This window comes from Nyctereutes procyonoides, unplaced genomic scaffold (assembly GCF_905146905.1).
Source record: "Nyctereutes procyonoides isolate TBG_1078 unplaced genomic scaffold, NYPRO_anot_genome, whole genome shotgun sequence".
NCBI lineage: Eukaryota > Metazoa > Chordata > Mammalia > Carnivora > Canidae > Nyctereutes > Nyctereutes procyonoides.
The window spans coordinates 22784399-22803429 of record NW_026575034.1 but is presented as its reverse complement, the minus strand read 5'-3'; the positions used below and the strand labels follow the sequence as shown (position 1 = coordinate 22803429).

The window sequence follows — 19031 nt, the reverse complement described above, 5'->3', positions numbered from 1 at the left end:
GCATTGAACAAAATGTTCTATCAAAGTCTATTCTTTCTCAATTCATTGTTTAAAGTTTTATGAAGTTATAGTTTTCCATTCAAGATGGTGGTTTCTGACTCCTATTTTTAAATATTCACTTCTTTTGGATAAATATTAGTTGAAACTCATAGAACTAATCATATTGTCTGCACACGATGTATATTGAAGACAAAAAACTATGAATAAATTTTAAAACAATCACATTTAGTCACTAAAACAGATATTTTTTAAATCAAATTAAATATTAATATTTTGCCACCTGCGTATAAACATTAATGGTTTTTTTTCTATATAAGAAATTCAATATATTTTGATTCTAATGTATATGTAACTAATTCCATCATTTTTCTACTATCATTTATGATTGTACTTCATCATTCTAAAGTATGTTTCTAAGTGATCATATTTTAAGCATTAAGTGGAGATTGAAATTTTTAATTTATGCATCAAAATGCAATCATAATTTCTTCTTTTCCCACAAAACATTTCACACAGCCTACTATAGGAATTAGATTTCTTAACGTAAATTAAGTTCCAATAGGTTTATTTGAATGGAGGACATTTGAAATAAATATGGCATGAGTTTCAGTGAGCATATTTGCTTATTTTGTGTTAAGACCTTACAAATAAGTACAACAATATTATAAAGAATTTTATAACTTTAAGGATACATAAGATAAAGAATTTAAATTAAAAGTCAAGTGCAAGCTGATAAGGACAATTTTGTGGGTAGATATATGATGATAGCCTATCGTTAGACAATAGAAATGTGGATTCAGGCCCTCTCTCTCATTCTATCTACTACCCTCTGGTTGATTTATTTTCACATCATGTTCTTTGATATAAACCTGCCTTTTTCCCATTCTATGTGGTTGAGGAAGTACAGTGTCAGACTCCGTGAGGGTAAAAAGTAACGATTTCATTATATTAATGTGTTTGGGTTTTGGAGTAAATTTTTCACATGGAGACCTGGTCCTCTGCCAACACAAAATTGTATGGGGTTTTCATCATTAACATTTCACCTTTCTGTAATTCCAAAGATGATCAGTGCCAAAAGTCAGAATTTTCCAATTGGACATTTGTTCTTGCTTTTAAAACATTAGTCTCTCCAAGAGATCTATCCATTTCTGTTACCCCCCCCCCCACTCATTGTGATATAGTCTCTAGCTGGAGCCTCTGTCTCTGATTCCTATATTGGCAGAATCTCTGTTCTATAGGATTAGGTTCAACATTTTTTTATATCTTTCCCAGGGTGACTTAATAGAGGTTTCCTTCTGTACTCAGTGTTATTTTTTTTAATCCATACTAGTCTGTACAGTTCAAAGCAAATTATATAAAAATGTATCCATAGTTTGGTGGTTACACAGGATGTCTAATAACTTAATATTTATGACATGGTTTCACCTAACTTTTTGTCATATATGTGACACTTAATAAATACTCAACAACTTGGACTGGCAGTCTTTTACTGGTTTCATTGACTTGGTGTGGTGTTCACTGATATTAGGAATTTTGAAGGATGGTTTAGTTGGAGAAACATAGTCATAAAACCTGCTTATGTTACTGTTTAATTTACAAAATATATCTCCCTAGTTCAGAAATCTACTTAACAGCTATACATACGATCTAGAAAATTCCTTATGTAATTCAACTTCACATCTCCAATGCCTAGTATGGTGGTGACATTGGCTTATACAAAATAAACTTTTACTGAAAAAATGTAAAATCTAGTTTCATTCTCATATGACCCCTGTAAAGTATCTAATTAATGTGAGACATGATGAGCATGAAAGCTGAGATCAGTGGGAAGCCTGTCCTTCACCTTGAGTGGAAATAACAAATATTAAAAAGCACAAAAGTAGAATTAAAGGGGTACCTATGTGGCTCAGTTGGTTAAGCATCTGACCCTTGATCTCAGCTCAGATCTTGATCTCAGGGTCATGAGTTTAAGCCCCACATGATGTCTACACAGGGCATGGAGCTCAGTTAAAAAAATGTAAGAGAAACTCAAAATGGATGAAAACCTAATGTGGACAGCAATCCATCAAAATAGAGGAGTACACAGGCAGCAACCTTTTAGACACTGGCCACAGCAGCTTTATCCTAGACACACCTCCCAAAACGGAGAAACAAAGAAAAAAATGAACTATTGGGACTTCATCAATTTCAATAGTTCAAAAAGAACTATTGGGGCTTCCACAAGATAAAAACTTGTGCACAGCAAAGGAAACAGTAAACATAACTAAGAGACCATCTTCATAGTGGGAGAATATATTTGCAAATGACATTTGAAATAAAGGTCTAGTATCCATGGATGTCTATAAAAAATCCAGTCAAGAAGTGAGCTGAAAACATGAACAGACATTTCTCTAAAGGAGACAAACAAGTGGCCAAGACACATGGAAAAAATGCTCAGAACCATTTGTAATCAGAGAAAAACAAATCAAAACCACAATGAGGTAGCACGTCGCACCAGTCAGAATGGCCAAAATTAACAAGTCAGCAAACAACAAATCTTGGTGAGGATGTGGAGAAAGGGGAACACTTATACTGTAGGTAGGAATGCAAGCTAGTGCAGGCACTCTGAAAAAAAGTTAAAAATAGAGCTACCCTGTGAATTGCACTACTAAGAATTTGCTACAAAGATACAAATGTAATGATTAGAAGAGGCATATGCACCAAAATGTTTATAGCAGCAATGTCCACAATAGCCAAACTAAGGAAATAGCCTAGATGTCCAACAACAAAGGAATGGATGAAGAGGATGTTAGATATATACTAGAGGAGTGGTGAGTGGTGGGTTGGGGTAATTGGGTGATGGGCATTAAAGAGGGCACATGATGTGATGAACATTGGGTGCTGTATGCAACTGATGAATTATTGAAAGCTGTATCTGAAACTAATGATGTACTGTATCTTCACTAATTGAATTTAAATTTAAAAAATGAAAACAATAAGAATTTTAAAAATTGTAAAAACAGTAAAATTATATCTATAGTTTAACATTTCAACAGAAAAAAGTGAGCCTCCAGGTGCCTGAGTGGTTAAGTTGTTTAAGCAACTGCCTTCAGCTCAGGATATGATCTCAGGGTCCTGGGATGGAGCTCTTAAAATCATTTCAAGAACTAGGGGAATTAGATGGCAATTGTTTTGCCTCATTTACAGTCAGAAGTTCATGATGTCTCTGAAATCAAATTCATACAACCTACTTATGCACCTGCCAAAAAGGAAAATCTGTAGTTATCTAACACAAGTGAGGGGTAGAAGTCCACATTGTGTAGAATTAGAGTTCTCTTGTCTATTTGAAGAGCATTCATCATATACATCTGCCTAAATTATTTTGTAAAAATTTAAACTGACTTCACACATGTTTAGCTGCTAGTGAATTGATAGCACAAAAAGAAGCAGAGAGGCCAAAACCAGTTTCTTATAATGAATCAGATAAGGAATGCCAGGGGTCTGAGCCTTTTTTTAGGTAGGTATAATATCCATTGCTATTTGGATCCACTACATCTCATCCACGTAGAAACTGGCTTTCCCTTAGGTATCAAGTCATCCTCAGAATAAAGCTTCCTTCAGGTGGTTCTGAGTCTAGCATTATGTGGTCACAGATGAGCCTTTTCTTTGTTAGAGCTAATAGAGAAGGCCAAAGAAAGTGACCAGCAAGCATGAAAACCTGGAGATGGTGCAGGTGGGAAGACAGTTTCCCTGGAGATTAAACATTTTCTTTCTTGCACTGGAAAGAGAAAAGGATCTGTACACATTACAAATACCTGAAATGGACCTGACAACATTTTTTGAAGTGTCTCTGTGTGTCTCTGTGTGTGTGAAAGAGAGAAAGAGAGAGAGAGAGAGAGAGAGAGAGAGAGAGAGAGAGGAAGGACAGATAGAATAGTAATAGAATAGATGTGCTTAGGGAGGGAATCTCTGGGTGGCTCAGCAGTTTTAGCGCCTGCCTTCAGCCCAGGGCGTGATCCTGGAGTCCCAGGGTTGAGTCCCACATCAGGCTCTCTGCATGGAGCTTGCTTCTCCCTCTGCCCTTGTCTCTGCCTCTCTCTCTCACTCTGTGTGTGTGTGTGTGTGTAGGTCTTTCATGAATAAATAAATAAAATCTTAAAAAAAAAAAAAAGATGTGCTTAGGGAGGTAAGACTATGCGAGAGGAATATCAAGAGCCAGGAACAGATAATTACATCAATCCAGAGAGTTACAACAAGGTTCCAGACCATGGATTCTGGATATATATCAGAAATAAAATAATGCAATGGCTGTAGAGCCGTGATTTCATATTTATCTGAGCTGTGGATTACCCAGTGATCCCTGAGGCAAATGGTTAGAGCATCAGACAAGTGAAGTTTTCAATTAATCGATCCTTCAGTACAGAAGTTATCTTGGTGGAAACCCCCTAAATTTGAATACATGCACAATTCATGTCCTTTCAAAGGAGAAGGCATTTAGACTTAGTATTTTGCATGTGTTGAAATCAAACAAGCAAGGGGACAGTTTGTGTCGACAGCCTCTTTTTTTTTTTAATTTTTATTTATTTATGATAGTCACAGAGAGAGAGAGAGAGAGAGGCAGAGACACAGGCAGAGGGAGAAGCAGGCTCCATGCACCGGGAGCCCGATGTGGGATTCGATCCTGGGTCTCCAGGATCGCGCCCTGGGCCAAAGGCAGGCGCCAAACCGCTGCACCACCCAGGGATCCCCCGATAGCCTCTTATATCTACAGTCTGTCTGCTGCTTTTTGGGGCAGAATGAGCTTTGCAAGAGCAAGGGCCCAAAGAACCAGCAATTGACTATGAGTCATTTCCATCAACATCTGCCATTATAAATGAGAAAAATAAAGCTAATGCTTGATATTTATGTTGAAGATCAACAACATTTTTAAGTTGAAGACGTGCGATCTGAATGCATGCTCCAGGCTAAGCACAGGGCCAGATGTCCTGTTGGGAGAATAGAGCTGCAACCTAAAGGAGTCAACAAGAGTGTAGCCTCATTGTTTGCTGCAGGCAAATTCTGCAGATGTCATGTGTGTTTGCTCAGCCCCTGGCACAGTGTCTTTTACATGGGAAATATCAGGAAAAGCACTCAGATCGAACTTAACTGAATTCCTTTGGTATTACTATTGTACCAAAGAGAAGGAAAAACTTCAAAGTGAATGTGAGAATGTCATAGTTATGTGATGTGCAAGCAATGTTTAAACTGGAACAAATACTAACATTCTCCCAGAGGAGTGAATGACAGTAAACAGGAAACTGCGCTGTGCATTGACATCCAAGGGTGGGTTTTAGAGGAGCAGGTATTTGGAAGAGAAAGGAAATGGTTTAAGGGTTGGGTTAGGGGTGTGACGCAATGCCACACTTTTTTTTTTTTTGGTCCATTTTATTTTTTTAGTTTTATTTTTTTATTATTTTATTTATTATTTTTTTAAACACTTAATTGATTTTTTTAAATTGGAGTTCAATTTGCCAACATATAGCATACCACCCAATGTTCATCCAGCCAAGTGCCCCCCTCAGTGCCTGTCACCTAGTTACCCCCACCCCCCGCCCACCTCTCTTTCCACCACCCCTTGTTCATTTCCCAGAGTTAATGACACACTTTGATTAAAGAGGACAGTTCCACAAAATTTGTATTTTCTAATTGAGCATTGCCTGGTTCAGGACAATTTTAATCTTTTTTTTTTTTTTTTTGTGGCTGTATTAAAGCCAGTTGTGTGTTCCATGCATTTTATTCCACCATCCGACCAAAACCAATGAGACTGTATGTGAGGAATATAATAATTTTATTTTATTTTTTTAAAGATTTTGTTTATTCATGAGAAACAAACACACAGAGAGAGGCAGAGACATAGAAGAGGAAATGTCTTGCACTGCATTCCCTGCAGGGAGCCTGATGCAAGACATCCTGGGACCCTGGTATCACACTGTGAGCCAAAAGCAGATGTTCAACCAAAGTATTTCTCATTAGTAAATCATAGCAATTGATTTCTGAACAAATACATTTTCAGATTTATTTTACTGAAGTTATCTTCTTCAGAATCAGTAAGTGCCGTCTATTCTTTGAAATGATATTATTTTTTGAGCAGCTATTTATATGAGAAAGTTTTCCAAGAGAAACTAAAAATATTTAAATGTTTCATTTTAGACCATTATTCTATCAATTTCAATTTTCCATGCAAAATGTATACCTGAATTTCAGTAAGAACATTTTATTCATGCATCAAGTTTTACTCATTTCAAAATCTGCCTAGTTTGCCATTTGTCATCATCAATTTTATTTTGTATTGTTTAGCTCAAAAATTTCTAATTTTGCCTGGAATACTGGAGGCTACTCCCTAAGGTCCACCTCTGAGGTATAATTTATTTAAAATGCCATGACACAAGTTCTGTTATAGACCCCATTATGTATATATTTAACTTTTTTATTGATGATGTTTATTTGTAGATTAGTTTCAGTTTTACAGAAAAATTGTGCAGAAAGTGTAGTTTCCATATATACCTTCTTCCTCTCCCATCCTACATTTTCTCTAGCAATTAACATCTTGCACTAGTGTGGTACATTCGTTGCAACTGATGAACAAATTGGTATTAATTAGGTTTTTTTATATTTACTATTAACTAAAGTGCATAATTTACATTAGGGCTCATTCTTTGTGTTCTGCATTTCTTCGGGGTTGGACAAATGCTTGATATCTTATAGCCATTATTGTTGTACCTTATAGAATATTCTTCTACCTTAAAAAAGTCCTAGGCTCCACCTATTCACCCCTCTCTTTTTCTCCCTGAAGCCCTAGGAATACTGTCTCTATAGGTTTACTTTTCTAGAATATCATATAGTAGGAATCCCATGTAGGTAGCTTTTCCAGGGCAGCCTCATTCACTTAGCAACATGGATTTAAAGTTTCTCCAAATCTTTTGGGACTTGATAGTTCATTTCTTATTATCACTGAATACTTCATTATGTGGAAGTATCACAGTCTGTGTATACATGATAGAGATATTGTTTGATCCCTGGTTTTGGCAATTATGAATAAAGTTGCTATTAATATTCATGCACAAGCTTTGTGTTTACATAAGTTTTTAATTCACTTGGATAATACTTAGGAGCAAAGTTACTGGATGTCATGATAAGCCTATGCTTAGCTTTGTGCACTGTCTCCCAAGTAGCTGTGCCATTTTGTATCTTCACCCTTAATGACTGAGACCTCTTGTTGTTCCACTTCCAAATACTTCAAAAAGAAGTGGCCAGTGGCCTTAATTAAAAAAAAAAAAAACGAATGTAATTTATGTTTCTAGGTACAATAAGATCCCTAAATTTTATGTGTACGTTTTCAAATAATTCACTATAATCATTAAAACTTTATAAAAATTACAAATTGATGATTTGGTAGTTGACATATGTAGAATGGCAGAGTGTCAAAGGATGACATTTGAAAGACAAGAAATGCCCACAAAATTAAAGCTTTTTAATTCAATGCACATATTTGCTACCATTGTTTGATCCTATATTGCCTACATCTTCCTAAAGTATTCCTCCTAGTTTTAACAAATTTAAGAATTATTTCCATAAAGGAGAGAAATGTTATTATAGAACTCATTAATGTACTTTGGTGTCACACAAAAACAGAAGAGACTTCTTACACACTACTCTTGACTGACCAAAAACCTATAATGTCATTTTATTTTATCGTATTTTCTCCTTTAGAAATCAAATACTGTTAAATTAATAATTCTAGTATAGAGTGTTCTTGTGTGCTTTTACTTAAATCTAAAGCTGTTTATTTCAACCAGTCCTGTCTTTAACAATGAAGATAAAGAACTTTACCCAAATAAATAAATAAATAAATAAGTAAGTAAATAAATAAACTTTACCCTGAAGATTTCTGTTACACTTGGTGATGGAAAGCTCTTACTCAGGATCAGTGTGTGTGTGAGCGTGAGTGTGTGTGTGTGAGGCATCCATGAGCAACTCAGATGGTTGTGGAGAGTTATGTGAAGGCAAATGAAGCGTTTCACACTCAAGAAATCCACATCCTTCACTTCACAGATAGGGAAGTAAACCCCAAAGAGGTCCTAAGTAATGTCCATGAATAATGGGAAGTATATTTATGCAAGAGTTTTCTAGAATTGGCTCTGAATGCACACTCTAGATTAGTGCCCCTCAACCAACGAGAAAGCCAGAGACATAATTAAAAAATACTTATATGCTCTACAGGACTGTTTGTATCGAGAAGGAATTATGGTAGAATCGGCATTCCCAATTTCATGATGTGATTGATTTTGTAATGACAGTAATAACAACAATAAGTATAACACATTTATGGGGAAGTTTTCCTTCCTTCAGAATAGTCAGAAGGTGCCTTCCCCAGGTCACCAATGCTTTTGCTATGTAAAACAACAAAGGGCTATCTTAACCGCCCATTAATATTTCCAGACATTATAGGTAAAATACTTTTAGACACATGTATTGAGGCAGTAAAAGGATTATGAATCAGTGTATTCATTTTGCCTCTGTGATCCAGCTTATTATGAAAGACTAGGTAGTTGATTCTGTATTTGGTGAGTTGGCTAGCATCAATTGGTTAAAACTGACCACTGAGGTGGTTTCTAGAAAACATTAATTGCAGTAAGCCTCCCCTCTCAAACAAACAAACAAACAAACAAACAAACAAACAAAAAAACAACCCTTAAGTATTTATCTTGGAGTTCTAAAAGTATCTTAAAAGTGTTTAGCTAGGACACCCCTCAGTTCCCACTTCTCCCTTTCAGCTTCATGAAGTTAAATTATGAGTCCCTGAGTATACTTGAAACGGAGTCCTGGAATCGATGCTTACTTCTTCTTCCCAATATTCACACATTCAATTTTAGAAGCCATTGAAAGATGAAAAGATATTCTATTGTATAAGAAAGAATCTCTTGACATTTTCCTTAACTATTCCTCAAGAGGATTGCATCATATTGCTGCCCACCCCTGATATTATGTTTGTCCTGGATTAGTCTCTTGGGGAACAATTTTTTTATATAAATAACTGCACATTTGGCTATGTTAGCGTGTCTGTGTATGCACGTGAGAGGATTGGAGGACTGGGCTTGTGAGTATGTGGTCTTCTAGGTACTTCTGAGATCTACATAGAGCAATGTTAGAAAGGATCTAAGAGGACTGTGGGAAAATGCATTTTGTAATTATGGACAAGGAGTGCCTCCTGTGAAATTCTAAAGGAGAAGAGCAGTTGTCAGAATCTCATGAAGGACATGAGGAGTATAAACAAATTGTGATGAGTTCATCTGGGTCTAGGTAGCATTCTGATCGTTATTTCACCCTCTCATCCATGGTAAATCTCTTCATTTCTTTAACCCAAGCAAAAAAAATATGTTCACATATATATATATATATATTTTTGAATAAACATATATACATATATGTATATATTGGATATATATACTTATCTATCCTGACTTATGTGAATATTTGAAGTTGATATTGAAATAAAAGGAAAAGCAATTTATATTATTTCTAGGTAAGATTTTTAGCATTTTTCTTAGTCTGATATTTCATTTATCCTAAACTCCACCTTCTCTTCTCCATGCAGATAGATACATCTGAAAATAGAGCGAGTGGATTTCATTTGCATCTGTTTTGTGTTTTGTGCACTTTTCATATTAGGCAGATATTATTAATAAATAATATTAAATTGAACAATAATTAATTCCTCTATGGTGTATTTAGTAGAGTCATGTCGAGGACGTAAATGAAGAATTTTGTTTCACTTTTTGAATATTTATTTATTTATACATGAGAGACACTGAAAGAGAGAGAGAGAGGCAGAAACACAGGCCGAGGGAGAGGCAGGCTCCTCACAGGTAGCCCTATGTGGGACTATATCCCAGGACTCATTTCAGGACTCGGGGACCACGCCCTGAGCCCAAGGCAGACCCTCAACCACTGAGCCACCAGAGCACCCCATAAAAGAAGGAGAATTTTAATTTTTGCTTATAACATCATGCAGTTCTTCATAGAGGAGGTGATGTTTGCGTTCATGCTTTAACAATAATAAGAGAGTATTTTGCAGATAGTAAAGACAAGGAGGGGCAGGAAGAGAGCTAAAGCACATGATACAAGTGCAGGAAAGAATAAGAAAATAGGTAGACTTCTGAATGAGTTTGCACAGTTCTACCATGCATTTCAGTGTGACCCACAATTTTTCAAGGGCAATTTGCTAAAAGTAGGCAATAACAAGAATAGCACATATGAAAATTGTGTCTCCTATTCCAAAGCATGTAATCACTGAATGTACTATAGGATGTGAAAGAATGGATGGTTACTCAATTTTCTTCTAGAGAAATTGTGGTTCTTTCACCCATACACAGCTGTGGACAAGAAAGCCTTCTGTATAGGACTTCTGAACCTATTGAAGCATGTTGGTTAGATGGCTGACAAGTCTGTATTAAATAAAGATACTTACCTGTAAAATCCAAATAACTTTTTTCACTAATTCTCCCTCTTCCATGAAATAAAAGGACTTCACCAAGATGGGAGTGTATAACAGGAAGCTTAATAAGTGTGTTTTTTTTTCATGTTAGATTTTCAGAGAGGTGATCTTTATGTATTTTAACCAGTTGGTCATTAAAACTATGGACTCAGGAATATTGAGTGCCATGGAGAAGAATACAGTTATTAATGGAAGTCAAGGCATCAACAACATCAAAGGAGTCAAACAAAGTAACCAAGGGAGGGTACAATTGACACAGGAGGAAAAGCAGGATAGGGCATGACAAGGAAAATAAAATGTAGATTTGGAAGAGAATGTAGTGAGCATAAAGCGTCCTCTAAAAAGATTTTTATGTTTAAATAGACTGTCATTTAAATTTTTTCCCAGGAAAAATGAACTTTCAAGCATTATAGGTACAAAGGTTTATAATATGGTTTGAAAAATCACTCAATTTGATTTTAAAAATACAACGGGTTATAATGTCAGGATTATACTGGCAATTAAAATAAGATTATTATTATTATTATTTATTAAGATAGAGATCCTTAATAGGAGGACAACATGACACCTATTATAACAAATGTGTTTAAACCTGTAACATAAAAACAAACAAACAAACAAAGCTGAAACATGTTATTGAAAGAGTAAATGTATGCAAGATGAAAATGTCGAGTTTTAGGAAAATGCTAGTAAACAAAAACAAAGCAAATTTTCAAAAGGGAACATAATTAGCAAAAGTAACTGGCAGAAAAGGGGTTTCCTTAATTCTGGAGCAGGGGATGCAGAGTAAAGGAAGTGAGAGTTTGTTACATTGTAACATTGTCATCCATCAAGAGAGCAGTTATTATAGAGCTGAAGAGAGGTGACATTTGTAAATGGAAGTGGCCAGAAATCAGGCTGGGAATTAACAGCTGCAAAATTTTAATGGGGATCCTTCCATTGTGATTTTTCACCAATAGCATTAAGCTTCTCTGTGGAAAAAGAGAATGGAATAATAAATAAAAGGAATGTGCCTATAGAATATATTGTGAGATACTCAACGACAGAGGGGCAGATAATTAAAGGAGCAAGGATATAATGTTAGGTGGCAAAGGAATAGCATCTGTGTCTAACAGGAGTAAAACGTAAGAGAAAACTATGAAGGAGAAAGTGGTAGTAATGGCAGCAGCCATAATCTTTTTTTTTTCTTTTTTTCAGCAGCCATAATCTATGAGAATATGGGCTTCACATGAAGGTTTTCAGGGGCCTACTGGCCCTTGAAAATGAGAATTAATGAAGGAGAGAAATATGACCAGAGAGATTGGAGTATTCCTTAGTCAGTAAAGGTGAGTGGTGATTCTGAACACACAAACAAACAAAAATTTTGAATTTACAGCCCTTAAGGGACTAAGGGACTAATGTAGTAGATGGCATTTTGATACCATTTACAATGAGATTTCATGATGCTCCCCCCATACCCCGCCAAAATAATTTTGCACAACCCTATGGATGGAAGAAAATCTGCTAACACCCAAAATGAATGAAAAGTAAACATTTTACTCCGTGGAATTGTGGCATTCTAGAAGGTATTTTAGTCATGTAATGAATCTCTCTGTCTCTAAACAATTGTATAATATAAACTGATTCTTCAGATGTTCACCTCTTGGTAGAATTAAGAGCTCACTAAGAGGCCAGATGTTCAAAGCCACGTGTTCCATAAGGAATCATATAACCAATGCTGAAGCTTTATGGAATATTTTCCAAGTATAAGATTCTAGGCTGCTAGGGTACCGGAAATCCCCATCAGGGTAGAAATCTGCTTTCCCTTTGGCATTAAGCCATGCTCACAACAAAGCCTCCCTCAGGTGGTGTTGACTGTTGCATGTTGTGGTCCCAGAGCAGCTCTGGCTCTGTCACAGCTAATAGAGAATACCAAAGGAAAGGATCAGTAAGTGTGAAGAATTATTATTTTTTTAAGTGTGAAGAATTAGATATGGGTAGGTGAGAGAGCAGTTTCCCTGGAAACCGAAAGTTTTTCTTCTCACATCAGAGAAAAAAGAATCAGTACATCATATCAACTGGTAATTGAAACGTGCCTGCTTGGACAAATTTTCCAGAAGATGATGACGATGACGATGACGATGATGATGATGATGATGATGGTGATGATGATGATGATGAGGTGCCTGTGTGTGAATGTGTGATGAGGTGGTAACTGAACAGGTCTTTTAGGAAAGAAAGAGTGAGTGAGAATAGCAAAGGTCAGGAACAGAATAATTAGACCAATCCAGAGAGTTAACAGGTGGTCCTGTCCATGTAGATTCTGGGCATATCTGAGATCTAAACTGATGGAGTGGCTGCATATCAGTGATTCCAGATTTATTTCGATCTTGGATTACCTAGTAATGGTAAACAAATGCTTAGAGCAGCAGAGAAGTGAGGTGTTTAAAGAATTCATTTTTCAATGCAGATGTCACCTTGATGGAGACCACCTAACTTTTGCATTTATATACATTTTACATCCTTCCAAAGGAGTAGTTGTTCAGACTTAGCATTGTATTTTCATTGAAATTTGACAAAAGAGAAAGTCAATTTTGTCAAAACATCCATACATCTTCATCTTGCTTTGGTGTAGCCTCTTGGGATAGAGGCTTTTAGAGCAGAATACCATGACTTAGAGGAGTGGCCAAGAATAGTTATTGAAATACTACAAAGCTACTTTTTATCATTAAACAAGACCTGTAATAGGTTAGAAACATAAGAATGAATGCATGGTATTGTCAAACATAGGGCCAAATATTCTGGGGTGAAAGTGATACCGAAAATAATAGTCCAACAAGTTCCATCTCTTTTTCTGATACAATTGTCTTCTGTAGCTGTACTTTTTGATTACCCCATTCCTGGGTCAGAACTTTCTCTTCAAAAAAAAAAAAAAAAAGAAATTCAATGAAGGGATGTTGAAATTAACGTAATCCTATATTAACACTGTTCCTAATTTCAGTATGTTGGAGGGAAATGAACTTCCAAAGACTTATACTAATGCTTAAATATAGGAATTTCCAACAAGTGTGTAGTTTGGAACATGTGCTACCACTTCCATAGTGGAATGAATGGCAGCAAAGAGGAAGCCGAGCTGTGGCTCATTAGAAATCTGTTAAAATAAAAATCAAAACAAACCTGATTCCAATGGGAAAAATGTAGTTATTTCTTTAAAATTGCATAGGATATGTGAAGTATTTATGTTCATGTTTTGATACTTTCTGATTTATTTTACTAAAATAGTATTGAGATCAGTTTACTCCTCTATTTTTTTGAAAATAAAATAATATTTGTTGATCATTTTGGTAGAAAAAAATCATTGAAGCAATAATGATTGAAACTCTTAATTTTGGATTATTATTCTATCATATGAAAACCTCCTAAGTTCATATTTTTTGAAAACGTTTAAAATGAAAAAAATCATATAAACATTTTAGTCAAGCATAGGTGTCTTATTTATTCTTTGTCATGGTATATTTTATTTGAATTGTTTATGTCTAAGATGTCAAATTTTATCGGTATTTCTCAGAAACTTTCTCAGGGTTCTAATTTTGGGAAAAGGTCAGATCATTTTTTTAATGATTTCCATCATTTTTTCATGAGAGACAAAGAGAGGGGGGAGCATAGAAATAGGCAGAAGGAGAAGTAGCTTCCCTGCAGGGAGCCAGAGGCAAGATTGGATCCCAGGACCCCAGGATCACGCCCTGAACCAAAGGCATATGCTTAACCGCTGAGACACCCTGGTGCCCCAGGATAAAGGCAGATTCCAAATACACTCTTACATACTCTTCCACATGTTCCATATGCATACCTTTACACCAGTGCTTGTCATGTGGCATTGCCCCAGATAGCTCCACCTCCTGAGAACAAAGCCCTCACTTTGGGACTACTTATTTGCCCCAGATCAAGACGAGGTCCCAGAGAATGAGTGTTTCATTAATATCATTCTTGTCATTACTATTATTTTAAGCTCTGCCTGTCTGACGGACTGGACCAAAACTTCTTTGGTAAGAAAACAAGAAGTCATACATAGCACATATCTTAAGTTCCACAATCCTATTAACTTAGGAGTTCAAACTATTTTGAATGAGACAGTTAACTAGTTATGCAAAAACTAGTTGTGCAGAGTAGATTTCACACTCACTAGAATGAGTATTTTTTTTTCCATAGTAAATGTTTGTATGAATATGTATGTGTTTGTATCTGTGTGAATGCATGACAGAAAAAGAGAGAGAAAGAGACAGACAGAGAGAGAGAGAGAGAGAGAGAGAGAGAAATGGAAGGAGACAAAGACAGAAGACAAAATAAGAATCCAAGATAAGTTATCCAGGGAGCCTATCTCTGCTTTCTGGGACCCATTTAAATACTTCAGCAAAAATATGAGTATGTGTGACAAAATGCTACCGAAACCACATTCAGCCTCTGATTGTATGAATCTAGGTTGAGAAGAGAAAACAGAAGACAGACACTCAACACACACTGCCACACTGAACCAGAAGCTCTGAACCAGGGATCTCTGAGCCAACATGTTCAAGCTCAATGGCACGATCTTCATGCCCCCGGTGCTGACACTGATTGGGATCCCTGGCTTGGAGTCTGTGCAGTTCTGGATTGGAATTCCTTTCTGTGCCATGTATATTGCATCTCTGTTTGGGAATTCCTTGATCTTGGTCATCATCAAATCAGAACGCAGCCTCCATGAGCCCATGTATCTCTTCCTGGCAATGCTTGGAGCAACAGACATTGCTCTCAGTACCTGCATCCTACCAAAAATGCTAGGCATCTTCTGGTTTCATCTGCCTGACATATACTTTGATGCCTGTCTCTTTCAGATGTGGCTTATCCACACCTTCCAAGGCATTGAATCAGGAATTCTGCTGGCCATGGCCCTGGACCGCTATGTGGCCATATGTTTTCCCCTGAGACACGCAACCATCTTTACACACAAACTTCTCACTCAAATTGGAGTGGGAGTGACACTCAGAGCAGCCCTCCTTGGAGCTCCATGTCTCATCCTCATCAAATGTCGGCTGAAACACTTCCGGACCACTGTGGTCTCCCATTCATACTGTGAGCACATGGCCATTGTGAAGTTGGCAGCAGAAGACACCCGAGTCAACAAGATCTATGGTCTCTTTGTGGCTTTCATTATACTTGGTTTAGACATAATTTTTATAACACTCTCCTACATCCGAATATTTATAACTGTCTTCAATCTGCCTCAGAGGGAAGCTAGGCTCAAAGCCTTCAACACCTGCATTGCCCATATTTGTGTCTTCCTTGAGTTTTATCTCCTTGGTTTCTTCTCCTTCTTTACACACAGGTTTGGGTTCCATATTCCACCCTACATTCATATTCTTCTGTCTAACCTTTACCTGCTTGTCCCTCCTTTGCTCAATCCCATAGTGTATGGGGTGAAGACCAAACAGATTCGAGATAGGGTGTCCAAGATTTTCCACTCTAAAATTCCATCTTGATTTCTCATTATTTTATTTTATTTTATTTTATTATTTTATTTTATTTTATTTCAAATAACAATAACAAAACAACAACAACCACAAGGATTGAAAAAATATTCTTGGTTAAAGTCAATGCTTTCTCAGGTTCATTGTTTAAAGGAATATGAAGTTATAGTTTTGAATTCAAGGTAGTAGGGACTGAATCCTATTTTTAATATTCACTTCTTTTTGATAAATATTAGTTGAAACACAAGAGCTAATCATGTTTAGTCTGTGCATTATATAGAAGACAAAATTTATGAACACGTTTTTGAAGCTCAATGACTTCTTCATCACAAAGACAGACATTTCTTAAATCATATTAAATATTAATATTTTGGCATCTTTATAAACATCAATGGCCTTTTTCATATTACATAAGAAATTCAATATATTTTGATTCATATGTATATGTAACTAATTCCATCATTTTTCTACTATCATTTATGATATACTTCATCATTCTAAGGTACGTTACTGAGTGATCATGAATTAAGCATTAAGTGGAGATTGATTTTTTTAACCTTTGCATCAAAATGCAATAATAATTTCTTCTTTTCCCACAAAATATTTCACACAGCCTACTATAGGAGCATATATACTTGATTTATTAATGTAAATTAAGCTTCAATAGATTAATTTGAATGGAGAACATGCAAAATAAATATAGCATGAGCTTCAGTGAGCATACTTGCTTATTTTGTGTTAAGACTTTACAAATAAGTACAAAAAATATAAATAATTTTATAACTTTAAGGATACATAAGATAAAGAATTTAAAGACAACTGTTTGGATAGTTGCATGATGATTGCCTAATGTTAGACAATAGGAGATGTGGATTCAGGTCCTCTCTCTCATTGTACTACCCGCTGGTTGATTTATTTTCACATCATGTTCTTTGATATAAACCTGCCTTTTTCCCATTCTATGTGGTTGAGGAAGTACAGTGTCAGACTCCGTGAGGGTAAAAAGTAACGATTTCATTATATTAATGTGTTTGGGTTTTGGAGTAAATTTTTCACATGGAGACCTGGTCCTCTGCCAACACAAAATTGTATGGGGTTTTCATCATTAACGTTTCACCTTTCTGTAATTCCAAAGATGATCAATAATCTGAATAGTGCCAAAAGTCAGAATTTTCCCAACTGGACATCTGTTCTTGCTTTTAAAACATTAGTCTCTCCAAGAGATCTATCCATTTCTGTTACTCCGCCCCACACACACACACTCATTGTGATATAGTCTCTAGCTGGAGCCTCTGTCTCTGATTCCTATATTGGCAGAATCTCTGTTCTATAGGATTAGGTTCAACATTTTTTTGGTATTTTTCCCAGGGTGACTTAATAGAAGTTTTCTTCTGTGCTCAGTGTTATTCTTTTTAATCCATAGTAGTCTGTATAGTTCAAAGCATATTATATAAAAATGTATCTATAGTTAGGTGGTTACACAGGATGTCTAATAACTGAATATTTATCACATGGTTTCACCTAACTTTTTGTTGTATATGTGACACAATAAATATTCAACAACTTGGACTGGCTGTCTTTTATTGGTTTCATTGACTTGGTGTGGTGTTCACTGATATTAGGAATTTTGAAGGATGGGTTAGTTGGAGAAACATAGTCATAAAACCTGCTTATGTTACTGTTTAATTTACAAAATATATCTCCCTAGTTCAGAAATCTACTTAACAGCTATACACATGACCTAGAAAATTCCTTATGTAATTCATCTTCACATCTCCAATGCCTAGTATGGTGGTGACATTGGCTTATACAAAATAAAATTTTACTGAAAAAATGTAAAATCTAGTTTCATTCTCATATGACCCCTATAAAGTATCTAATTAATGTGAGACATGATGAGCATGAAAGCTGAGATCAGTGGGAAGCCTGTTCTTCACCTTGAGTGGAAATAACAAATATTAAAAAGCACAAAAGTAGAATTAAAGGGGTACCTATGTGGCTCAGTTGGTTAAGCATCTGACCCTTGATCTCAGCTCAGATCTTGATCTCAGGGTCATGAGTTTAAGCCCCATATGGATGTCTACACTGGGCATGGAGCTTGCTTAAAAAAATATATTAAAGAGGTAGAATTAAATAGTAGTTTAGGATTTCTATTGAAAATATCAATGAAGAGATGCCTACGGGTCTCAGTGGTTGAGCATCTGCCTTTGGCTCAGGGCATGATCCTGGAGTCCTGGAATCAAGTCCCACATAGGGCTTCCTGCATGAAGCCTGCTTTCTTCCCTCTGCCTATGTCTCTGCCTCTCTCTCTGTCACTCTCATGAAAAATAAATAAAATCTTAAAAATAAAAGAAAATAAAAGACCAGTGCTCTAGCACTTTGTCGTCTGAGATGACCATTTAGCACAGATACGTCCATATCCATGCCTAAAGAATGCTTTCATCATAAGGTAGATCGCTCAGATCTATGCATTTATCAAACTCCTTTCTGGTTAATTTGATTTTAGCATATGGACCAATTTTTTTAGATTCAAAGCCTTACTGTTATAAGTCTTTGTGTCTATACATCTTTCTTTTCCAACTAGATGTAAACTGCTTTGAAGTTAGAGAAATATTTGATTAGTCTATGGCTCGTCAATGCTGTAGAACCTGATGATGTAATTTTCATAGAAATTTCCCAGCTCTCTGTTCATGAGTCCTGTTGATGCTGCACATCACTATAGTGTGCCATAAAATCTTAACTCCTAAATCCACCTCACAGTATTTTCAAACAATGTAACAAATCATCTAGGACTAATCTTTCTATTCCTGAAAACTACTAATAAGCTGAATTTTACATCTTTCTCGGAGAATTTAAGGAAGATACCACCTTGCAAATTCTGGATCACATTTAGAATTGTTTTTTTTTTTTTTATGCAGTCTTAAAGTATCTCATCTAAATATTTTTACAAAATTTTATATTGTTTTCACTTACAGAAAATGTCTGAATGCAATGATTAACTGAAAATATCATCTTAAGTTTAATTTTCTCAAAAT

At 35.8% G+C, this 19031-nt stretch overlaps 1 protein-coding gene across 1 annotated transcript; it reads left to right on the top strand.

Moving 5' to 3' along the window:
* Window positions 1-15057: 15057 nt before the first annotated feature.
* LOC129504734 (olfactory receptor 52A5-like) lies at window positions 15058-16008 on the top strand. The gene has a single exon (XM_055317578.1). It carries the CDS (start codon window positions 15058-15060, stop codon window positions 16006-16008), a length of 951 nt encoding a protein of 316 aa, XP_055173553.1.
* Window positions 16009-19031: the final 3023 nt, after the last annotated feature.

What these genes read in the sequence shown, in the direction of transcription:
- LOC129504734 (XM_055317578.1), top strand. Translation starts at nt 15,058, where the DNA reads ATGTTCAAGCTCAATGGCACGATCTTCATGCCCCCGGTGCTGACACTG.